The 21,370-nt window shown below is 45.7% G+C and overlaps 1 protein-coding gene across 1 annotated transcript in view; it reads left to right on the top strand.

Annotated features, from left to right (window-relative positions):
* SHB (SH2 domain containing adaptor protein B) overlaps nucleotides 1-21,370 on the top strand; it is a 144,836-nt gene that overhangs the window by 72,664 nt on the left and 50,802 nt on the right. Inside the window, exon 3 of the mRNA XM_077817821.1 lies at nucleotides 15,218-15,433. Coding sequence (XP_077673947.1) covers nucleotides 15,218-15,433 — 216 coding nt within the window. The remainder of the gene's footprint in view (nucleotides 1-15,217; nucleotides 15,434-21,370) is intronic.

The following is a 21,370-nucleotide window of genomic DNA, read 5'->3' as shown; positions in this document are numbered from 1 at the left end:
TTCAGTAAATCAAAAATTAATTCCATCACCCACATCATGGGAGACACAAGCTTTGATCCAACACCCGGGTTGCTGCTCCTCTGATCTGGTAAAGAATGAGTTTTGCAGAGGCTGGGCTTTTCAATAAACTAGACTTGAGTTTGGGAATGGAAACCAAAGTGTAGATTGACCCTGGGTCTTTACAGGGTAGGTCTATGCTGCAAGGGGGGGAAAAAACCAAAACCCCCAGTGGTGACAAGTCTGAGCCCAATTGACTGGGGCATGTGTTATGCAGCTAAAAATAGCAGAGTAGATGTTCTGCTCCAGCTCTGAGACCTACTCTCTCACCGGGTTTCAGAGCCTGGGCACCAGCCCAGGCGGGAACATCTGTGCTGCTATTTTTAGCCCCATGGAGTGAGTCTGAGTCTCTTGACCTGGGCTCTGAGATTTGCTGCCATGGTTTTGGTTTTGTTGTGTTTTTATTTGTAGTGTAGATAGATGTACTCAGTGTTGGTTGCATGACATTGTCAGTGGAATTACTGCATCATCCTATCCCTGATGTGGGGTATCCAGGGGAAGCATTAGTTTATTATCTTGCATGGCTCCAGACAATAAAGTACAAGCGAGTCTAGGGACAAACTGGGTTTGGTACTGTACTGATGCAACAGGCTACCACAGAGTCCAGAGAACTGCTCGCTGGCCAAGCATCACCAGACGTTCTTAAACCAGACACTTCACATGAAGGAAGGATTCCTGCTCCTCTCCCTTTCCTCACTCAGGGAATGGATAGGGGACCTATCTGGAGTAGCTGCCTAAGTGACTGGCATTAATTTATTCTGAAGAGCGGAAGTCTGCAGAGATTATACCAGTTTTATGGTGGCAATTAAAACGTCTGATCCAGCACTCATCTAATGGAAAAGAGGATATTGGGGGGAAAGGGAGAATATGGAATAAATGTCTGCCTTCAGATCACTGCAAAAACTAAAGGAATGCCCATTTTGCTTTCAAAACTAGGAGTGTGGGAGGCAAAAGAATTCAGTAAAAAATCCTCTGCCCCCAGCTTCCTCCCCCCTGTCCCCCCCGTCCCCCCCCAGTGAAAGGAATTCTCCTGGGTCGCAGTCCTGGGCATCACCATCACTCCACTCTGAGCACTTTGCCTGAGTGTTGTGCTGTCTTGACACACGCTTCACAGCAGACACAGATGGCTGGCTCAAGCCAATACCAGAGCAGGAAGCAGCTCAGCTGGGTGGGCTGAGTTAGAATGAGTGATGCCACTTGGAGCAGAACCTGGTCTTTGGTCCCGGCAGAGTGGCTAACCCTTCATCTTGTGAAGATAGTCCTAAGGCTCCTTTCCAGGCTAAGTTTGGGAGAAACAAGCAGTTACGTTCCCCTTCTCCAGCAGGAGAGACCTAAACACTTCCCTTCCCTGGACCCTAACTCTTTATATTTGGGGTGTCTCCTAAAGAATCCTCCTCTTAACCTTCTCTACGCCCATAGGTTGGCCCTGCGCATTGGGGTGATAAGAGTCAGGAATTGCACTTGAGGGTGAGCAGGGCAGGGGACAGTGGTTGTGCAGGCCTACCGAAAAGGGCTGAGGCCAGCTGAGCCTTCCGGATGTCTGTGCTCTCTCCTGTTCCTTTGACTCTGGTGCGAATCAACTCCTGAAGCAGTGCGGGGGGAGGAGGGTCTTGTCAATGTGATGTTGCAGTAAAGAAAGAGGAGGGGGATGGGAGAAGACTGTACTAAGAGAGAGGCTCATAATTGAAAGATTTTATAGAAGAATCAGTGACAACTGGCATACAGATAAAGAAAGAAAATCTGGACAGGACCCATGGGCTTCACTGCAGTTGCTGACAGTCCGTGATTGCCCACGCACTAGTAGGTTTCGGGGAGGCTCTCAAAGGCACAAATGGGAGTTAGATTCCCCAATTCTAGCTGCCCTTTGTGCTTTGAAAATATCCTCTTTCCTCAGTGCTTTCAGCTTCCCCCAAGTAATCTAGACACCATTAATGACTGCTTTGTGGAGCAGCTAGTCCTGGAACCCACAAGGGGAGGCAATTCTTGATTTAATTCTCAGCGGAGCACAGGGTCTGGTCCAAGAGGTGAATATAGCTGAACCACTCAGTAATAGCAACCATAATATAATTAAGTTTAACATCCTGGAGATGAGGGGGGTGGGAAATACTGAAGATGCCCACCACAGTAGCATTTAACTTCAGAAAGAGGAACTACACAAAAATGAGAAGGCTAGTTAAACAGAAATTAAAAGGAACAGTTACAAACGAAATGCCTGCCAACTGCATGGAAACTTTTTAAAACCATCATAATAGAGGATCAAACTATATGTATACCCCAAAATAAAAAAAAAAAAAAAGGACCAAAAAAATTCCTCCATGGCTAACCAACAGAGTAAAAGAGGCAGATAGAGACAAAGGCATTCTTTAAAAATTGGAAGTCAACCCTTAGTGAGGAAAAAAGAAAGGAACATACATTCTGGCAAGTCAAATGTAAAACTATAATTAGGCCAAAAAATAATTTGAAGAACTACTAGCCAAAGACTCAAAAATTAATAGAAAAATTATTTTAAGTGCATCAGAAGCAGGAAGCCTGCTAATCAACCAGTGGGGCCACTGGACGATTGAAGTGCTAAAGGAGCGCTCAAGGAAGACAAAACCATTGCGAAAAAGCTAAACTAATCCTTTGCATCAGTCTACGCTGCAGGGATGTGAGGGAGATTCCCAAACCTGAGCCATTCTTTTTAGGTGACCAATCTGAGGAACTGTCCCAGACCGAGGTGCGGGAAACACAGATGAACACGATTTGTTGGAGAAGAATCAATGTGGCTTTTGTAAAGGGAAATCATGCCTTACTAATCTGTTAAATTATTTGAGGGAATCAGCAAACATGTATAACAATGATCCAGTGGGTAAAGTGTACTTGGACCTTCAGGAGGTCTTTGACAAGGTCCTCACTGAAGGCTCTTAAGCAAAGTAAGCTGTCCTGGAGTAAGAAGGAAGGTCCTCTCATGGATCAGTAACTGGTTAAAAGATAGGAACCAAGGGATAGGAATAAATGGTCAGCTTTTACAGTGGAGAGAAGGTAAATAACAGGTTTCCCTAGGGGTTTGTATTGGGCCCAGTGCTGTTCAACATAGTCATACGTGATCTGGGGAAAGGAGTAGACTCTGAGGTGGCCAAGTTTGCAGATATGACAAAATTACTCAAGATACTTGAGTTTCAAAGGCATCTCACAAAATGGGGACTGGGCAACAAAATGGCAGATGAAATTCAATATTGATAAATGCCAAATAATGCACATCAGGACTGTTCAGCTTGGAAAAGAGACGACGAAGGGGGGACATGCCTGGTGTGGAGAAAGTGAAGAGGGAAGTGTTATTTACCCCCTTCATATCACACAAGAACTACGGGGTCACCCAATGACATTAATAGGCTGAAGGTTTAAAACAAACAAAAGGAAGTATTTCTTCACACATCACACAGTCAATCTGTGGAACTTGTTGCCGGGGGATGTTCTGAAGGCCAAAAGGATAGCTGGGTTCAGAAAAGAATGAGAGAAGTTCCTGGAGGATAGGTCCATCAATGAGTATTAGCCAAAATGGTCAGGGACACAACTCCATGCTCTGGATGTGCCTGAGCTTCAGACTGCCAAATGCTGGGACTGGATGATGGGATTGGTCACTTGATAATTGCCCTGTTCTGTTCCCTTTGAAACGCCTGGCATTGGCCACTGTCGGAAGACTGGTTACTGGGCTAGATGGATCAATTGTCTGACCCACTGTGGTCATTCTTATGTTCTTATCTCATAGGGTTTTATGATGCTTACCATCATCACAGTATCTGAGTGCCTTCCATGAAAAATCAATAGCAGTAACAAAGTCACATGAAGCCTCTGGCTTTTCCTCCCTCTTTGGGGGGCTGTAAAGACACTGTTGGGGTCTGGGTATGCTTTGGTAGAGTGTTGTAGGTTGGTTTGGTGGTTTATTTTTAGTTGGGCTTCCTGTTAAATCCTGAAGCATCCACCGATCATCCCTTCAGAACTTCGTTATGCTTCTCAGTGCTTTCTCTTTCGGAATAAGACTCACTAATAAGAAGGAAGAGGGGCTGCATTCCCATGTGTCTTTCCCTCCAGTCCTAGGCATTCTGCATGGATTGGAAAGCAATTTGCTTTGCTTAGATTAAAAGCTACCTATTCGTTAGAGCTCTCCATTGCAGTCTGTATTTTGGAAATGCGTCCGTCTGTCCATCCACTGAGCAGATGGCCGCAGCACACCAGTGAAGCAAGCTTTTATATATGCGGTTAGAAATAGGTTTTTATATGTGAGGTTGGGCTGTAAGGCTCAAGTGACGAGTGATGTGACACAGAAAGTTTCACCTCTAAGTTACTGGTTTAAATCTAGTCCGGGTTGGGCGTAAGTTTCATGAATGTGCATGGAAGTGTACAAAAAACAGCAACAGTCTCTGCTCTCAGGAGTGGGAAACTGCACCAGTTCCAGGAGTTGGTGGCTGGTCACGGAAGTTGCCAAATCTCAAGCATATACAAGAAATGCTGTGACTTGCACCAGTGTGCCAGAATCTGGTTACAAACAGGGGTGTAAATCTTGGCTTTCTTTGTCCATGCCAGTGCAGCTTTATCAGTGGCTTGTCATTGGCTGCTGAGTCTGGGCAGATTCCCCAGGTAGACAAGGCCTGAGTCCACAGGAGCAAAGAACCCCTCTTCCCAGGCCTGATCCAGCTCCCGCTGTCCCCCATTGAGTCTTTCAGTGAGAACTGAATTGACCCCTTGTCTGTAAGTGGGCGTCCTCAATTATCTGAGCAACCACCTTTCTGAAAAAGGATCATGATCCCAGCTGCCGTTGGGAGACTTGTCTCTGGTAGGTGGGGCTCAAGAGAGTTGAGACGGACCAACACAAAATCGAAGTAGAGGCAGAGGCCGCACTGTTCTTTGTCACTGTGTTGCTTTAGTGGAGCAACATCTTGTCCAGTGTCTGCTGCTGTTTAGACTCTTCTTCTGGGGCTTATTCATTTGAAATGTGAATGCACATTTCAAAAGCTGCACTGTCACAATGGATGCATCAGCTGCACTCTTCTGCATGTCCTACTGAAGATGAGCCCCTTCCCCAACAAGTGCTTTCCAGGGGGCCATGGGACTCCCCTTGTTCAGGAACATGATTTTAACATGGGGTTTATTGACGGGACGGTGGATCCAGATGACCAGCAGGGCTAGAGCACAAGTTCATATCTATCGCAGTTTATTATTGGTCACTCATTGCCTATTTAATTCACCCTTAATCATTCAGAGACTTCCAATAGTAAACATCTTTATATATAGTTCATCTGTCTGCTTTGAAAATTTGCTCACAGAAATACGTCTAACTTTTGGATGATAAAGCTGTCTTCTTTGTCTTTGATGCCAAGAATCCTGCAGCTAGAGGTACTTAAATATTCATGTTTAACTGGTGAGGACAGTATTACATTGGTATTCAGTCTCAGATGGATAAGATTTTACATATTATGCAGCAGGTACAGGCAGATTTCCCTCTTTCTACTAATAAATACCCAGGAGGCTAAAAAGCTCGATCCAGCTCTCCTGGGAGGAAATTCTGTAAAGGATAGTGTTTTGGTAAGTGGCCTTCAGTTCTCCCCAGGACCGCCTTCCTTTCTCTTCGTTCTTCATATAGGTCCACAGTCTAAGAGGAGTGGTGTACTCTGAACTCGGAACTGAGAGACAAGACTTCCTGATTTCTAATCGCTGCTCTCTGTGGGACTGATCCAGCAGAGTGCTTTTAGTCAGGCGTATGGCAAATACTTCCGTTGCAGTCCCCTCGTGAGGTCTGTTCAGGTGCTTAAAGTTAGGCACATGTATAAGTACTTCGCTGGATCCAGCCCTTCGCTCTCGCTTAAGAGGCACTGGTAGCAGTCTTCACGTGAAAGAACCATAAAATCATTGCAAAGTATTTTCAGCAAGCAGCTCAGTAAACAGGGTGTGGTTAGTTTAAACTAACTGCTTCACTCCAGCCACCTCACAAAATGCTCAGGCCATGAACCTGTCACTTACGTGGTAGTTCATTGCCATTCATGGGGACAACTAATATTTATAAAGCAGTATTCGATTTGATCCTCGTAATGTAATTCTTGATGTGCATTTTTCATACTCATCTAGAGCTTTTGTTTCTCTTGTTTATTAGTAGCACTAAAGCCATGAATAGCAGTCAGCCCTGCGTTATTTAGGAAATTATTTCCGAGGTTAGCTGTTCAGGAACTTGTACTTTGTAGCAGTTTCATTTCCAATGTGTTATCTGCACTGTCTGATCTAGTTGAACAAAAGCTGGCTAACCAGGGTTTTTGGGAAACCAGCTGAATAATTGCAATAGAACAGATAAGGTTGGGCTTTAAACTATGCACTAATGTGGGAATCTGTGGCAGGAAATGAATGGGTCTATTTGTCTTACTTACAGCTGATCTATTTGGGTCAGTACACTTTAGAATCTGACACAACTGTTGAGTCAGAGCAGATTTGTCATGCCACAGCTGATTAGTCTGCTGGTTAATGTGTCTGTGTTTCATTACCCTCTATCTCTAATTTCTCAGTGATGCATGCAAAAGTGACTGTGTGCTGTCTAATTGATAAAGCAGTGTCTTAGGCAGGCATTTCCATCAGGGATGTTGGGGAGTCTCAGCATATAAAATGTTGAAAAACACATTATAGCAACGTGGGGTAGCAGGACTAGAGCTAGCCACATGATTGATTACTTTTTTACACAGATTACAAACATACTTAACGCTGAGGCTATGGCAGAAGCCTGGACCTGTAGGAGCTGAAGAAGAGCTGTGTGTGTGGCCTGAAAGCTTGTCTCTTTCACCAGCAGAAGTTGGTCCAATATAAGGCATTCCCTCACCCACTTTGTCCCTCTAATATCCTGGGACCAACACAGCTCCAACAGCTCTGGAAATACACAGACAAACTCTGGGGCACCTACAGTGCAAAGGGAGTGAGAAGCATCATTGCCCCGTGTATGTAGGAGTCCCTGGCAGGTTTAAACTGCCACAGCAGACATTCCCCACCCCACCACCAGCACCTCCAGTTTAGAAATGTGCCATGGCTGGAGCCTGGCACACTCCAGCACTCCCCTGGAGTCAGCTGTCAGGCCTGGTATAGATTGACCCAGACCGTCAGGGAGGCATCACTGGCTCTTTGGCAGTCTGCCGTCACCTCCTGCCCCCTCCCCCCCGCCTTTTCCCCATGGAAATCTTGGCCCTGGGGAGAATTCTGGATGCAAAGTTCCAGAGCATTCTTTAGCCTGAAGTCTAGCCACTTGCACTTGTGGTTTGGTGATTATTTAAATATATTTGAATTCGCCGTGTTGCACTTTCCAACGTTTGGCATTTGAAGCGAAACGCTCTGGTGTCTTTCCTCCTGCACTGTGCATGGGCCCTCTACTGTTGTTGATGTGATGCACGGGCACTGAAGGTAGAATAGAGCCCAGTAGGCTCTGCAGCCCCCATGCCTTGCCACACCCCTTGTAAAGACTGCCCCTTTGCTTGCTGTTGGATATAACACAGCTTTTGCCTGAAGTGTCTTATCTTCTTTTCTTGTAATGATCGCGGCAAAATAAATACACGGAGAGGGGGAAGAGTTTTTTACCTCACAAACCCTAACAGCTTTGATGGAGCAATTAGCCTCTCTCTTAAATAAACATTTAGTGTCATGGAATATGTGTGTTGAAGCTTTCACTGAGGAGCGCTTGGCTGACCAGCTAACATTGTGGAGCACTCGCCAATGTGGTACTGTGCTCCAGTGAAAGCATTTTCTTGAGGAAATAGAAGCATCTCAAACCAGTACATTAGTTTGTAGCCTCCTTAGATGGCACGACCAAGTGTCTGCTTAAATATATTAGATGTTCCCCCCCACTCCCTCTGGCAGGGCCTGCGAGCCTGCTGGGCAGTGTAAGTAAGATCGGAGGGAGGGTTCCACCTCTGGGCCTTGGTCTCTTTTCACACAAACTGGAAAAGAGCTATGCAAAGCCTTTAGCTAACGGGCACAGCACCAGCAGGCTTACTCCTGTCCTGAGCTGGCTGAAAGGCTGTAATGTAAGCACACGGGAGGCAGGGACAGGGGGAGAGCGCGGCATTTGGGGTAGCCCGGTAGGTATCTGAGTAGCCCTGTCTGAGCTGGAGAATGTTTATAACCGGCCAAGGGGTTTGCTGCTGCTGCCCATCACCACGGTATCTAAGCCCCTTCTGTGTAAAATCAGGAGCAATAGCGAAGTCCCTAGTGGACTCCATGGAGTGTCTGGCACTTCTCCCTTTTTGCAGTAAATCTCTACTTGGGATAGGGTGTGCGCGGTTTTCTTTAAATTGTATTTGATTATGTTGAGCTTTTGGGGTTGACTTATTCTGAAGGCTAGGTTGGCTGGGCTTTTTGGGCAGAAGGAGAGCCCGTGTAACTCTGTGCTTTTCCTAGTTTGGAAAGGCCTTTGCGAAGAGGAAAGATCTGCAGTGTTTCCTAGGGGCAGCCAGAGTCTGCCTTTTATCTCCTCTGGAAGCTTGTTCTAGTCTGGGATCCTCTTGGCTGAGAATGCCTTTTTGTCCCCAGCTCTTCCACGCTTCGCTCGGGGTTGTAGGATTTGCATGGGCCCAGAAGAGAGCAGCTGCCTCGGCGGTTCAGAGGTCCAAATTTGGTCTTTGATGCAGCTCTTTGGTTGACGGTGCTGTTGTGGCTGTATCTCACTGTGGGGCTGGCGGACCGGCTGCTCATGCTGTTTGGTAGCAGAAATGCTTGGTGGGTTTTGCATGTTCCCCATTAGTCAGCTGTGCCAAAGGTGGCAAGACACCTAACCACTACTTGTTGTTGTTGTTTTGTTTTGTTTCCCCCTCCCCTCTTCTCCCCACCCCCCCAATTGGGTATGCGTACATTCCCTTCCCCCTCCCCACCCCTATGGATAAGTGTGTTCCCTATGAAACACACATCACAGTACTGGACCTGCCAGACTGACTATAACATCAGTTTCACTTTGGGGCCTTCAGGGTGATGTCAGAATGCTGTCAATGTCTGTTGTGACCAATGGGAATAACACTGAAGCACCAGTATAACAGGCCTTTGTGGCATAGGTGTCGTATCATCAGGACACCAACACGTTGTGCATGGAGACACGGCTTCAGTCTAAATGTGGCACAGTGTGCAACACGGATCAGACAGTTCGCAGTCCTGGCAGGTCCATCCTTTGCTGCAACCGTAGTCCAGATGTGATATTTTTAAGGCATCAAGATTCGTTAAAGATACGACAGGATGTTTATTGCATAGTACCACTCAGTGCAGATGCTGGTACTTGGAGACAGCTGTTCTTCTTTTGCCAATTAAATGCTGATAAGCATTTCCTTGACTTCAGGGTACCTTCAATACTGTGCCTAGTACAAATATTTACATAAAATACTGAATTGTGCCTTAATCTGTATTTCATTGTGTTAGAAATATAAAATGAAAAGTTTCCTGGACTTGTTTCAATCAGACGTAAACTTGGAATATTTCCAAGGGTTTTAATTAATGTTTTGCAGCAGTGTATCAGGCTAGATTGAGCTATAACTATTTAGTAGTTACATTATGGAAATATTTGGCTCATGGATAGAGGAAACAACTTCCCTTCTCCCCCAACCGGAAACGAATATGTTTAGGGTTAGGGACGGGGCTACATTTTTTTGATCTGCTCACTTTCAGTTTCCTGATCTCTTATTTTCAGCGTGAGTAAGGAGCTGTATAGATTCCGGAAAAATAGCTTTGTTATCTACTCCATTTACTTTGGAGGAGGAGAAAATGTTAGTCAATCAGTCTTGTTCTCGGAACGCACAGTGCCGGTCTCCAAAACAAAGAACACTTTCCAGTTTTCTTTAGATAATGTTACTTCTCTGTTTGCAGGGTTTTTGCTGCTTCCCTATTTAACTCCAAAAGTATTCCCTCAAGTAAGAGGGTACCATGGGAATGCTGCAAATACTTAAATTGTTTAGTAATTTAGGCTACTGAAAAGTTTAAGAGCAACTTTAGTGCTAGTGTATCTGCTACAGCAGTTATCTGCTTCCTGTTGATAGTCGTAGCTCTCTATATTGTATGTATGTTTCTTTGTCAAAGAGGAGTTTGGCAGTTGGAAGCCATAACCATTTTAGCTCAGCCTGTAGGTCACATAATCTGACACTCCTGAAAGTTCTGAATTCTTTTAGCTTGCTAGTCAGCCTCTGAATTTCACACAGGAGCCTGAAAACCTGGAGCATGGCTCTGCTAGAACCACTAACTGCAGAGAATAAGAATTGCAGGTAAGTTTATTCTTCCCATTGTGGTGACTTTCAACCTGCTAGCAACAAAAGTGACAGTAAGTTTCTTCCATTGTAACTTCAATTCCCTATACTGCTGTTGAATTTTATTAGCTTAATAAGCATAATTCTAGAAAAGTGCACTTCAGTATTGAGATCAAAGGGTAAAATTAATAAATGAGAAAATCAGGGCATTAAAATTTGTTCTTCAAAGAAAGCAGAAAATAATCTATATAGAGCTTTAACAGCCTTTTGTTCAATGCATTCTTGATTGCTCTTGCTTCTATTTGAATGAAAAGATCCGTGGCCTTGTAATCCTCAAAGCCAGACTTCGAAAAAGCGGAATTAACACACTTTCAGATTCCTTGGTCATTCCAAGAATTATTTTAGTGCTTAGAGCTGTAGTGATTACAGCTTTCATGAAAATCCATAAAAAGTGCCCCAGCACAAATGTTCTGCCTCCTACAAATAGCGAATACTTAAGTATTCCAGTCCTGGCTGCGCTGTCAGCGTGCATCACACTGTCACTGCTTTTGCAGCAGCTTCTCCGTTCAGCTTGCTGCTGACAGGGAAAGTGCGTGTGATTTAACTTTGGGACAAATCACATTCTTGTGTAAATAGTCATTTGACATGTTAATGAAGACTGAAATTCAAACAAATTAAAGGGGTCTTAATATTTCTCTGCTTGCATTAGTGCCTGGCTTCAAGTGGAAAAACTTTCTGCGTCAGGGTTCAGACACATGTCTGTTTAATACTCGTGTTCTCTGAGTAGAAGGCATGAAATAGCAACCTGCCAAATCCTTTAATAAGGTCATTTTTCTATGAATTTGCTGGTGCTTTGTAAAAATAACTTTTGACTTAAAACATATGACTGCTGGCTACTGCCTTTCATGGGTTCCTATGGGGTTAATGGTGTCTGCAGCACAAATGCAGGTACAGATCATTGTTCTCTCTGGACTCTTGGTTTTAGGAAGATTGTCCTTTGTAGTCTTTGAATACAAAACACATTTCACATTTTAGTAAACTGCCAGAGACGCTAAATATGGCTGTGATTTTAAAGGGGGTGAGACGCTTGTGGTTCTGATCCAGCAAGGGTCAGGAGTGTATTAATAGTGTATAGCTGAGTGCAGCCTATGTGATCTTTGACAGGGAGAGTTTTCTTAATGTAGAATTCTGCCCTTGAGCAAAAGTCTTTTACAAAGACACACTTTCAATATAGGCACTGAAGAGTCACTGTATTTCACTATGTAAAAGTGCTAATGATGTGGAACGACACTTTTCTCATACACTTAAGATGCTGTAGAAGAACTAGTCAGATAACTGTTTTCTCGGCTTTGTTACTGTTACAAAGGTGGGAGTGTAGTCTGAAATCCACGGCTGTGCATTATCTGGAGCTGTGTAGTTTAGATGCATCACTGGGTTTCAGTATGATTTCCTTCACGCTTATTTGCATCTTGACTGTATGAGTTAACATTGGAAATGCTTCTGCCCAGCAGTGAAGTTGTTCTTCCATAAGTAGTTGTGATGATTTATTTTGAAGTATTGTTTTTAACAATAAACTCTTAATCAGTTTTCTTTTTGTATGTTGGAAAGTTGGATTATGCAGTTGGGGTGGTGATATTTGCAAGTCTTTGTTGATCTATTAAAAATAATCACTTTTCAGTAGTGAAGTCCAAAATTATGACGGGGCCTTGGAGGAGGAAATTTTTATCAGTTAATGTTGATAAGCATTGATTTCACCGCACGCGTGCACACACTGCCATGAATAACCATTATAATTTACAGATAGGCAAAGTCAGAAAACTGCTGTTTGGGAGTTTGATGTAAGGATATTTATGCTCTCTATTTTGAGCCAATGTTAATAACTTGTGTTTTACAATTAGAAAGCTTTAACTTTTTTGAATCTCAGCATCCCCTGTCATTAAATAATTGTCTGACCAGCCCTGCCCCTGTGTTGTTCTGCAACTGAGAAAAATGCTTTGAAATAAGCATCCATTATATGTAGATTTTTACAGATAATAAATAAAAATGGAATTCTGTGACGCCGGATTGTGATTAATGTGGGCTCATGATTGTGTTTTACATGTCCCTGGATTCCAAGGCCAGAAGGCACCATTGTGATCAGCTAGTTCAGTGGTTCTCAACCAGGGGTCCAGGGCCCCTGGGAGGCCACAAGCAGGTTTCGCGGGTCTGCCAAGCAGGGCCAGTGTTGGACTCACTGGGGCCCAGGGCAGAAAGCTGAAGCCCGGGGCTCCGAACCCTGCCACCTGAGACTGAAGTCGAAGCCTAAGCGACTTAGCTTTGTGGAGACCCCTGTGGTATGGGGCCCCAGGCAAATGCCCTGCTTGCTACCCCCTAATGCCGGCCCTGGCTTTTATATGCAGAAAACCAGTTGTTGTGGCACGGGTGGGCCGTGGAGGAGTTGTAGCGTGTTGCGGGGGGGGGGGGGGAGAGGGACCCTCAAAGTAAAAGGTTAAGAGCCCCTGAGTTAGCCTGACCTCCTGTATAGCACAGGCCAGAGACCTGCCCCACAATCGTTCCCAGCACAGAGCTCTTAGAAAAACATCCCACCGCGATTTACAACTTGCCAGTCATGGAGAATTTACCATCACCTTGGGTAAATTGTTTCAGCAGTTAATTCCTCTCACTGTTAGGCTCTCTTGGAGAGGCCAGAGTAACCTTTTCCAAATGAGTAACTCTACAGGGCTCTTCTGTTAGTTGCCGTGTTTGCTCGTTGTGATTCCTGCTCAGGGTATTGTGGCCTTTACCAAGTACTTTAGGTCTGTGTGGTCTAGTAGGAAAGTGAATGTCCGGCTTTGAACCTGATGGCTACTGCTGCTGTACAGGAGCTGGCTCTGCAGAGCTTCTTGGGGCCTCCGGTCTGACCTTTCCCTTTTTCAATGATGTCTGGCCCAGCAGAGATGGGGCCCACAGCTGCAGTTAAACTCTTGAATCCCAGGCAGGGCAGAGGAGACCCCTCCTTGCCTCGGTGCAGGACCCTGCTCTCCCTGCAGTACACATAGCTTTAGATCAGAGCCTTGGCAAGCTGGGAGCCAGATGTGTTGGTGGCCATATGGACATTTTAAAGGGTATGTGCAATAAAATACCCAGATCAGAATACTTCCCCTACGAGCCGTCTTTGTACTCAGGCAGGAGAGGATTTCGGTGTGAGATTGGTCTTTCCATTTCCAAAAACTGTTTCCCAATGTGCCCTTTCTTTTCACTGCAGTAGAGCTGACTGTTGTTGTCCGTGTACTACAGGAAAAGCCAAATGTAAAGACTGTCAGTTATCTTACATTTGGAAGATCTGAGGCACACTGCATGCTCCCACAGCCCATACTGAGAATGCTCAGGTGGCCCAGGGGTGCCCTTTGCAAGAAGCCGAGCCAGTGGGTTCTGCGCCGCTTGGGCAGGGAAAGCCCCTGGCGGGCTGGGCCGGTTTGTTTACCTGCCATGTCCGCAGGTGCGGCCGATTGCGGCTCCCGCTGCCCGCAGATCGCCGCTCCAGGCCAGTGGGGGCTGCGGGAAGGGCAGCCAGCACGTCCCTCCGCCCGCGCTGCTTTCTGCTGTAAGCCATGCACTGTAATTGACAGCGCTGTTTGCCCTAGTCAGACTTCTCTGGAGAGGTTTTTTTCCCTCTAAAATGAATCTCACAGAAGGACTTCGGGAGAGACATTGACAGGCAGAAATGGGTGTCATGTGTCCAACTCTCATTGGCTTTCCAGGGGAGTAAGGTGCCAAATTCCCATTGGAGCCTTCAAAGCTCTCCCTTTGAACCACTGCTGCATGGGGTTGATATGCTTTTTCCTCAGAGAGCGGAAATAGTGTAGCCATCCTGGTCTGTCCCGGATTTCATCTCTTGACTATAGTGGAGGCACTGATGGAAAACAGCAGCCATCAATTTCGTCTGGGAATGTTCTATAGAGTAATAGGCAGGGATGGGCCTTGTGTATTTGAGTCCTTCAATTGATGTTTCCTCCTTTAAAGAAATACTATTGTAATGCTGCTGCTAAGTAGTAATGTCTGTAACTTGTAGGCCGTATCTTGGCAATGTGGCCCAACGGAGAGAACCTGGACTGGGTTCTGACCCTGGCTCTGCTGCTGCGGAGGGGCCCAGGACAAGACACTTTCCTTTCCTGGCCTTCCATTTCCCCAGCTGTAAAATGGAGTTAATGATACGTGATCTCCTTTGTAGAGTGCTTGGAGACCTACTGATGGAAAGTGCAAGGTGGGAGCGAGGTATTATAACATTAGGGGTGTGATTCACCACTGTTACTCCAGGTCCATCGCGGTGTTAACGCCTGGATTATACCCTGCTGAAACTGGACTGGCGCAGTAGAGACCCAGGCCCACTATTTATATCAGCATGACTATTTTTCTGTGTAGTATCAGCATGTTTCTTTTTTTGGTAGTGATCCAACGAATAAAACAGACACATTAGCATCCATCCGACGTAGCCTCCCAAATGCCTCTCTGTACATCTTTCTGTGATCATGAAGACCTCTCTCTGTTTCTGTGACTGCTTATGGGTGCTGCCATGTATCAAAATGACATGGGGAATAATGGCGAGCTCAAATGTGCTGATACAACCAGACCCATTTGAAGTGCTACTCATCAAAGTGCTGCACGGTTCCTGTGATCTAGTCGCCACTTCTCTCCCCTCCAGTATTTTTATCATCATCTGGGCAATAGGAGAAATCATTCACATTGTGGCTATCTTTAGTTCCTGCAAAATATTATTGACAGAGACCTGAGTCTGTTTCATGTCAGTTACCTAATAGAGAAATAAATTTGGAAGCTTTTAAACAGCTTGCTGTCTGCAGCCACGTTTTCACCTGTGTTTAATGCTATAGAATTGTTCAATATATAGGTATAGTCAGTGGTCAGCCTAACACAATTATTTTCTCTCTTTGCTACAGAATTTCAAAGGCAAGAAAGCGTGAAGTCCCAGCAGAAAGGCATTCAGCTCTATGACACTCCCTATGAACCAGAAGGCAATGGTGTGGAATCAGACACTGACAGCTTGGTGAGCCAGCGCTTGCGAGAGAGCAAGCTGCCACAGGATGACGACAGGCCCGCAGATGAATACGATCAGCCCTGGGAGTGGAACAAAGTCACAATCCCAGCCTTGGCAGGTAGGAATCCTGGGTCTGGTCCACACCATTGGTGCACCATTGGTCTGGTCCACACCAGCGCTCATGCCCAGAGTGAGGAGGGCTCAGTGCCCTGAGCTTTGTCCATTTTTGAGGGCTTTTTAAAGAAAAAATTAAGTCATTTTGAGATTTTTCCTTCCATCAGTATAAGAAACAATATCTGACTTGTCAGTATTCCAGCGTAGATCTTGCAAAGAAACTGCACGATGGGTCCAGTCTCTGGTATACTAATCATCTCAGATGCTTGAGGTGAATAACATGTTGCAGCACTAGAACTGCTGAGAAATAGCGTTCCTTAAGATACCCTTCGGATAGCTCCATAAAGGTAGCTACTTAGATGTGCATGACAAGCGGAAAAGCTCATGCCTTCCCTAATACATTGTATTAAAACAACTTTTCAGTAGTTGTTACAGTGAATAAATGTGTTTATTTGAGTCAAGCCTGTTGATACACACATGAGTAACCTGCATAGTTGGTCTTAAATTCACCCCCTTGCACTATTAAATTAGCCCACCTCAAAACTCACTGTTCACTAAAACGTTGTATCCAGACAGTCATGCCTGTACATCCATTTCCAGTGCTCCAGGCTTGGTGTCCACCCAGAGCCAGTGGCAGTATTCTGCTTCAGACAGGCTAACTGCCCCCGTCTCACTGCTCACAGGGTCGGGGATGGGCCACAATGATGCTTTAATCCTCTATGCTGAGGTCTCTTGAGCCTCCACATCCAAACGGAAAGGTGGTGGAGGGTTCTGAGTCGGGGAGAAATTAACGCTCAAAGATCTGACTCATTGAAGGAAGCTCTTACTGTTCTGGAGTAAGGTGAGTTTCCAGCACCCGTTTTGAGTATTGTAATACCGGCTATAGCCTTGCTGATTCTCTAGAATAATATATAGCCACAAAAATCCAATGTTTTCTGTTGAGGTTAAATGGCCACAGTGGAGCTGGAATAGGAATTGGGGGTTGACAAGGTAGTGATTTTTTACGGCTGTACGTACTGTAGTGAGATTATCAGGTGACTCTGCTACTTAGTCATTCATCTCTTTTCTCGTGTAGGCAGGGTACAGTCTTTGAATAAATGCTGTGTGTTTTGTGATGTTGTTTCTTTTTGGGAGAGCTGTTGCAAACATGGAGAATTTTTGCTCTTTGCTTTAATCCCTCTAATGAGTGCCCATTCTTGAGACAGAGCGGCTTCCTGAGGACTCACCATTGGTGCTGGGGCTGAGATTTCTGAGAAGAGGGACTTGCCTGCTTGCTGTTTGTGACTACCTCTCTTTGAGAAGAGGGGTGAAAATAAAACAAGTTACACTTAAAAAAACCTCCTCCCCATCAGTGACTTTTCCTCCGATGGGAAACACCCCTGCAAAACACCAAACTCTGCTCAGCAGAGTGGCAACAATATTCTAGCTTAGGGTAGGAGTTGAAATATGCAGTGAGAAAACTATTGTTCTGCTATTTAACTAAGCTAATAGCAGCATATGGGGCGGGAGGAGGTGATATTGAGCTAAATTTGTTAATAGTTGCTTTAATGTACGAAAAGAGAGAACCACTTCTCACACATCTTATACATAAACAAATATGATTTTTTTAAAACAAAGGAGGCGCAAGGAGCATTGGTTCCCTCTTTCTGTGACTGTGTACAATTCACTACTTCAGTCCCATGATCCTTGCATCAGCCATTTGGAAAGGCGGGTGAGCAGATCAAGACCTAGTACACACACGCACGGCTCCGTCCTCTCTTCCTTTCTAGCGGTGAATTTACTCACTTAGCCCCATGGTTGTGACCTGTCCCAAAGGTTTTCCATCTTTCTGAAATGGAACTGAAAATGCACTGAGGGACCATCAACGAGAGACTTGGTGCTTTGCCCAATGGGGCATTTGAAATATTGGCATCTGGCATACCTGTTTATCTATGGAGGTGTCCCCCACAGCCAGGGTCTTTGAATCCTTCCATAGGGTTCAGTGCATCATCACTGTGTAGCTTCTAGCCAGCCCTCAGGGATGGGAGAGAGCTCTTGATGACCTTTTTCTTTTCAGGCCATTACAAAGCGGGCAAAGCATGAAGGAGATGGGCAGTGAGCGCACTGCCCAATACGGGAGCAGCTTATCTTCATTGGCAAAGGACCGTCACCTCGTTATTTCCCAGCCCAATATTGTCCAAGCTGTCAAAGGCACTGCTGGCCCCCACTGGGGTTTTAAGCCAGGACAAGTCTGAAGTTCAAAGAAGTGTGTTTGGATGGTCGCTTGGAGTCCCCTTTATATGTACCTGGAAAGAGTCTGTTGGGGGCCCTAGAGACTGCCCGGCAGGTCAGTTTTTGTAAGTGTAGTTATGTGAGTTATGTACTCGCAGGTCAGATTGCGCTAGGCATCGCAGTGGCAGGAGTGTAGGAGTGACAGCTGCTCTGCCAAACCAGAGACCACTGTTGACTAGCGGACGCTGTGTTTCAGCTCTTTAAAGTGTAGTTTTTATCTGTATCATGTATGATGATCGCTCTGGGATTGCGCGTCAGCTCTGCGCATGCTCTTCCTAGACCATGTCTATTGTATACTAGGAGCTGAAAAATGTAAAAGCTAGTGGGGAAATGACGACTTGTTCTCTGGCTCTGTTGACACTTAAACATACAAGAAAGTTTGCGTTCAGCTTCCCTCTTGTGTCAAACTGACGCATACGTGTGAATGCAAACTCACATGATCAAGCATTGGTGTTACCAGGGTGCAAGTGTCTCCATTTTTATTTCATGTTTGAGTAACACATCCCAAGGGGAACTTTATTCAGCTTCCCAAATCAAAGTTCCCTCTGAGCTGGGAACAATCCTGAGAGGGGGAAGACCAAAGAGCTCTACTTTGGGAAAGCTTTCGAAGTACCTGGCAACAGGAGTTCATCCAGAAAGTTCCTTGTTAATCAGATGCATTGCTAGAGTAACACTGTACTAAGGCTCCGGAATGAACCTTCTGGCCTCTGTAAGGGAATCTTCGCTTTATATGACCTGCTTCGTTAAGAATACATTGACATAGCTTTCCAAATTAAGGGCAATATTCTGCCAACGCTCTAGGGGTTAATGCTTCTGACCAGGTGTAGCTCCGTTATCTTCAGTTGCACAGTACGTGGCAATAGGTGCTTTCAGGATCTAAACATATAATTGACATTCCCTGCAATCTGTGCTATTTATGTCACTTTGTGTGGCTGCTCAGTGGTACGCTTGGTGTGCTGACTCACTCCTTTTCTTTTGACATGCTGTTCATTTGGCGGCTGAGCAGGAGGGTGTTGGGTTTGTGAACAGGCTCTCCAGTCTCTCCAGTAACCTTGGCCATCAGTGTAATTCCCTGGATGGCTATGCGAGTGCAGTCACTTGTTTAAATTCCCAGGATGCCATAAAAGATTAGGAGCATTTGGCTTTTGGCGAGTATCAGGAACAGAGAGAGACCCTAAGGGTCTGATTTCACAGAGCTGCAGCCTGCGCCGTTTGTGAAGTGAAATGACATAGCATCGCAATAGGAACAGAAGGCTGTTGTGGGTTTAATCAGCCTTACGGGCCACCTTGGCTCCAATCAGCAGGGGTCTTGCATGTCAGCCATTTCCACATCCATTCCTACCAGACTGTAAAACTCACAAAGTCGAGGTAGTGAAAGGTACGGTCTGTCCAGACTTGCATCACCAGGTGAGTTCTGCAATGTGCTTGCTATTCACATTGCAGAGCCAGCCAAGGCGTGGAATGCAGTTCGACCTGTGAGAACCATCCTGTGCTCTGGAGGAGGAGGAAGACCATTCGGCTGGGCACTAGTAAAGGCTAGATGAATTTTAAAGAAGCAACTGACAATCCCCCACATCACCTCCACCAAGTGTCTCAATCTTGGGGAAGTTTTTCTGTGGCTTAATAGACATTCAGCCTCCAGGGGCTGTTACTTCAGTACCTTTCCCTAAAAAGATCATGACTGCCCCTCTTCTGCATGTAACAGGATGGTGGAAGAGTACGTCAGACGTCACACTTGCATTGTAATGAATACGTGGAGAAGCACACGGCATGAGCTGTCCTGCGCCATAGCATGGTGCTGTTTGGCTGTCTGGGACTGTCAGCGCCAGGTTCGGTGAGCAGACACCGCGCTTCTGCCTCTTTGCCGCTTTTCTGTACTTAGTTGTTTTTCTGTCTGATCTGTGTTTTTCAAGCCTAATGACTGGCTGTAATGTACACCCTCAGTGGTAGTGTACAACCTCGGAAACGTGTGTGTATCCGTCTGTCTGGCTCGCACAAACACAAAGATGGCTTTAAAAACCAAGCTGCTCCTCCAGTGCATTTGTTCTTCTGCCGCACAGAGCGGGGAGGAGAGGAACTACTGTTTCCCCCTCGTTAGCAGTGTGGAGTCAGCGTGGCTGTTGGAGAGCAAGCCGGGTTGTGTTCTGGTGCGTATGCTATTAATAGAACTGTCAGAACAGTTCTGACGGCAGGCTCTATCTCAGGGGTGAGATAAGAGGCATGAACAGCTCCTGATTTGTACAGGCCAGATTGTGCGTTGCTGGGGTGGGATTGGGAATTTTTTAACTTGTCAATAGACTAAATTAGATCGGAGTCATTGAGAGCAAATAAATAAGTAGCCAGGGAGTTGCCTGGTTGTTTATAGTGGCTTCTTCATTATTCCACTTTAAGGAACGTCCTGGACTAGGGCAAGCTTTTTATTTAGGGCCTGATCCAAAGCCCTTTGAAATCTCGAGGAGTCTTTCCATTGACTTCAGTGGGATGTGGCTTAGGCCCTGGTTTAGGGTGACCAGACAGCAAGTATGAAAAATCGGGACAGTGTGTGGTGGGTAATAGGTGCCTATATAAGAAAAAGCCCCGAATATCGGGACTGTCCCTATAAAATCGGGACATCTGGTCACCCTACCCTGGTTTCATTGAACTCTACTTTTGTCATTTATTTGTATTGCGGTAGCGTGTAGAGCCCAGGTAATGGACCCGTTTCTGCCAGGCGCTGTATGAACAAAGAACACACAGATGGTCCCTGCCCCAGGAGCTTACAGTCTCGTTCTAAGATAATATATGGATTAAAATATCGAACGCAACAAACAGGCTTACGTAGAGTCTACCAAATGGCTGTAATTTACAGTGTCTGCTTCAGCAGGTCTTTGATTAGGCGGGACCTAGGTACTGGTTTTGCTTTGCTAATGTTTTAAGCAGGCTGTCGTTCATGCTAGAAGATCAGAAGGGTTGTTTTCCCTTGGCCTGATAGAACAGTTGCAGGATTTTGTGATGCCAACAGAGCGGCTGGCTTCAGGATCCTTGCTGGGATCTGGACTCTCTGCCATGCATTACTGAATGGCAGGTTTATTGGTTTTATTGCACTGTAGGCAAGGTGGCACATTTCCATAACAGACTTAAGAGGTGTTAAAGATTAACTAGGAAGAAGGAGACCGCAAACCAGTAAATCATGCAGCTTCCTGACGCTCTAGAGACTCATTGTTCTGCTGTTACTCCTGTGCACGTTGTGAGCAGTAAGGCTACGTCTACCCTAGAAACTTCACAGCACTGCCGCGGGAATGCTCCCACGGCAGCCCTTTGAAGTGTGAGTGTGGTCACGTGTGAGCGCGGGGAGAGAGCTCTCCCAGCGCTCCTGGTAATCCACCTCCACATACCACTCCACTGACACAGGGAATGCTCACCCAATTGGAGCCCAACCTTACCGGGTGTCTCCTCAAGCTAAAACTGCTATAGAGCAGGAGATCCAGGATATGCTACAGATGGGTGTAATCCGCCCCTCTGGCAGTGCATGGGCATCTCCAGTGGTTCTAGTTCCCAAACCAGATGGGGAGATACGTTTTTGTGTGGACTACCGTCAGCTAAATGCTGTAACTCGCCCAGACAACTATCCGATGCCACGCACAGACGAACTATTGGAGAAAGTGGGACGGGCCCCCCCAGTTCATCTCTA

This window comes from Eretmochelys imbricata, chromosome 5 (assembly GCF_965152235.1).
Source record: "Eretmochelys imbricata isolate rEreImb1 chromosome 5, rEreImb1.hap1, whole genome shotgun sequence".
NCBI lineage: Eukaryota > Metazoa > Chordata > Testudines > Cheloniidae > Eretmochelys > Eretmochelys imbricata.
This window is presented reverse-complemented; position numbering and strand designations above follow the sequence as displayed.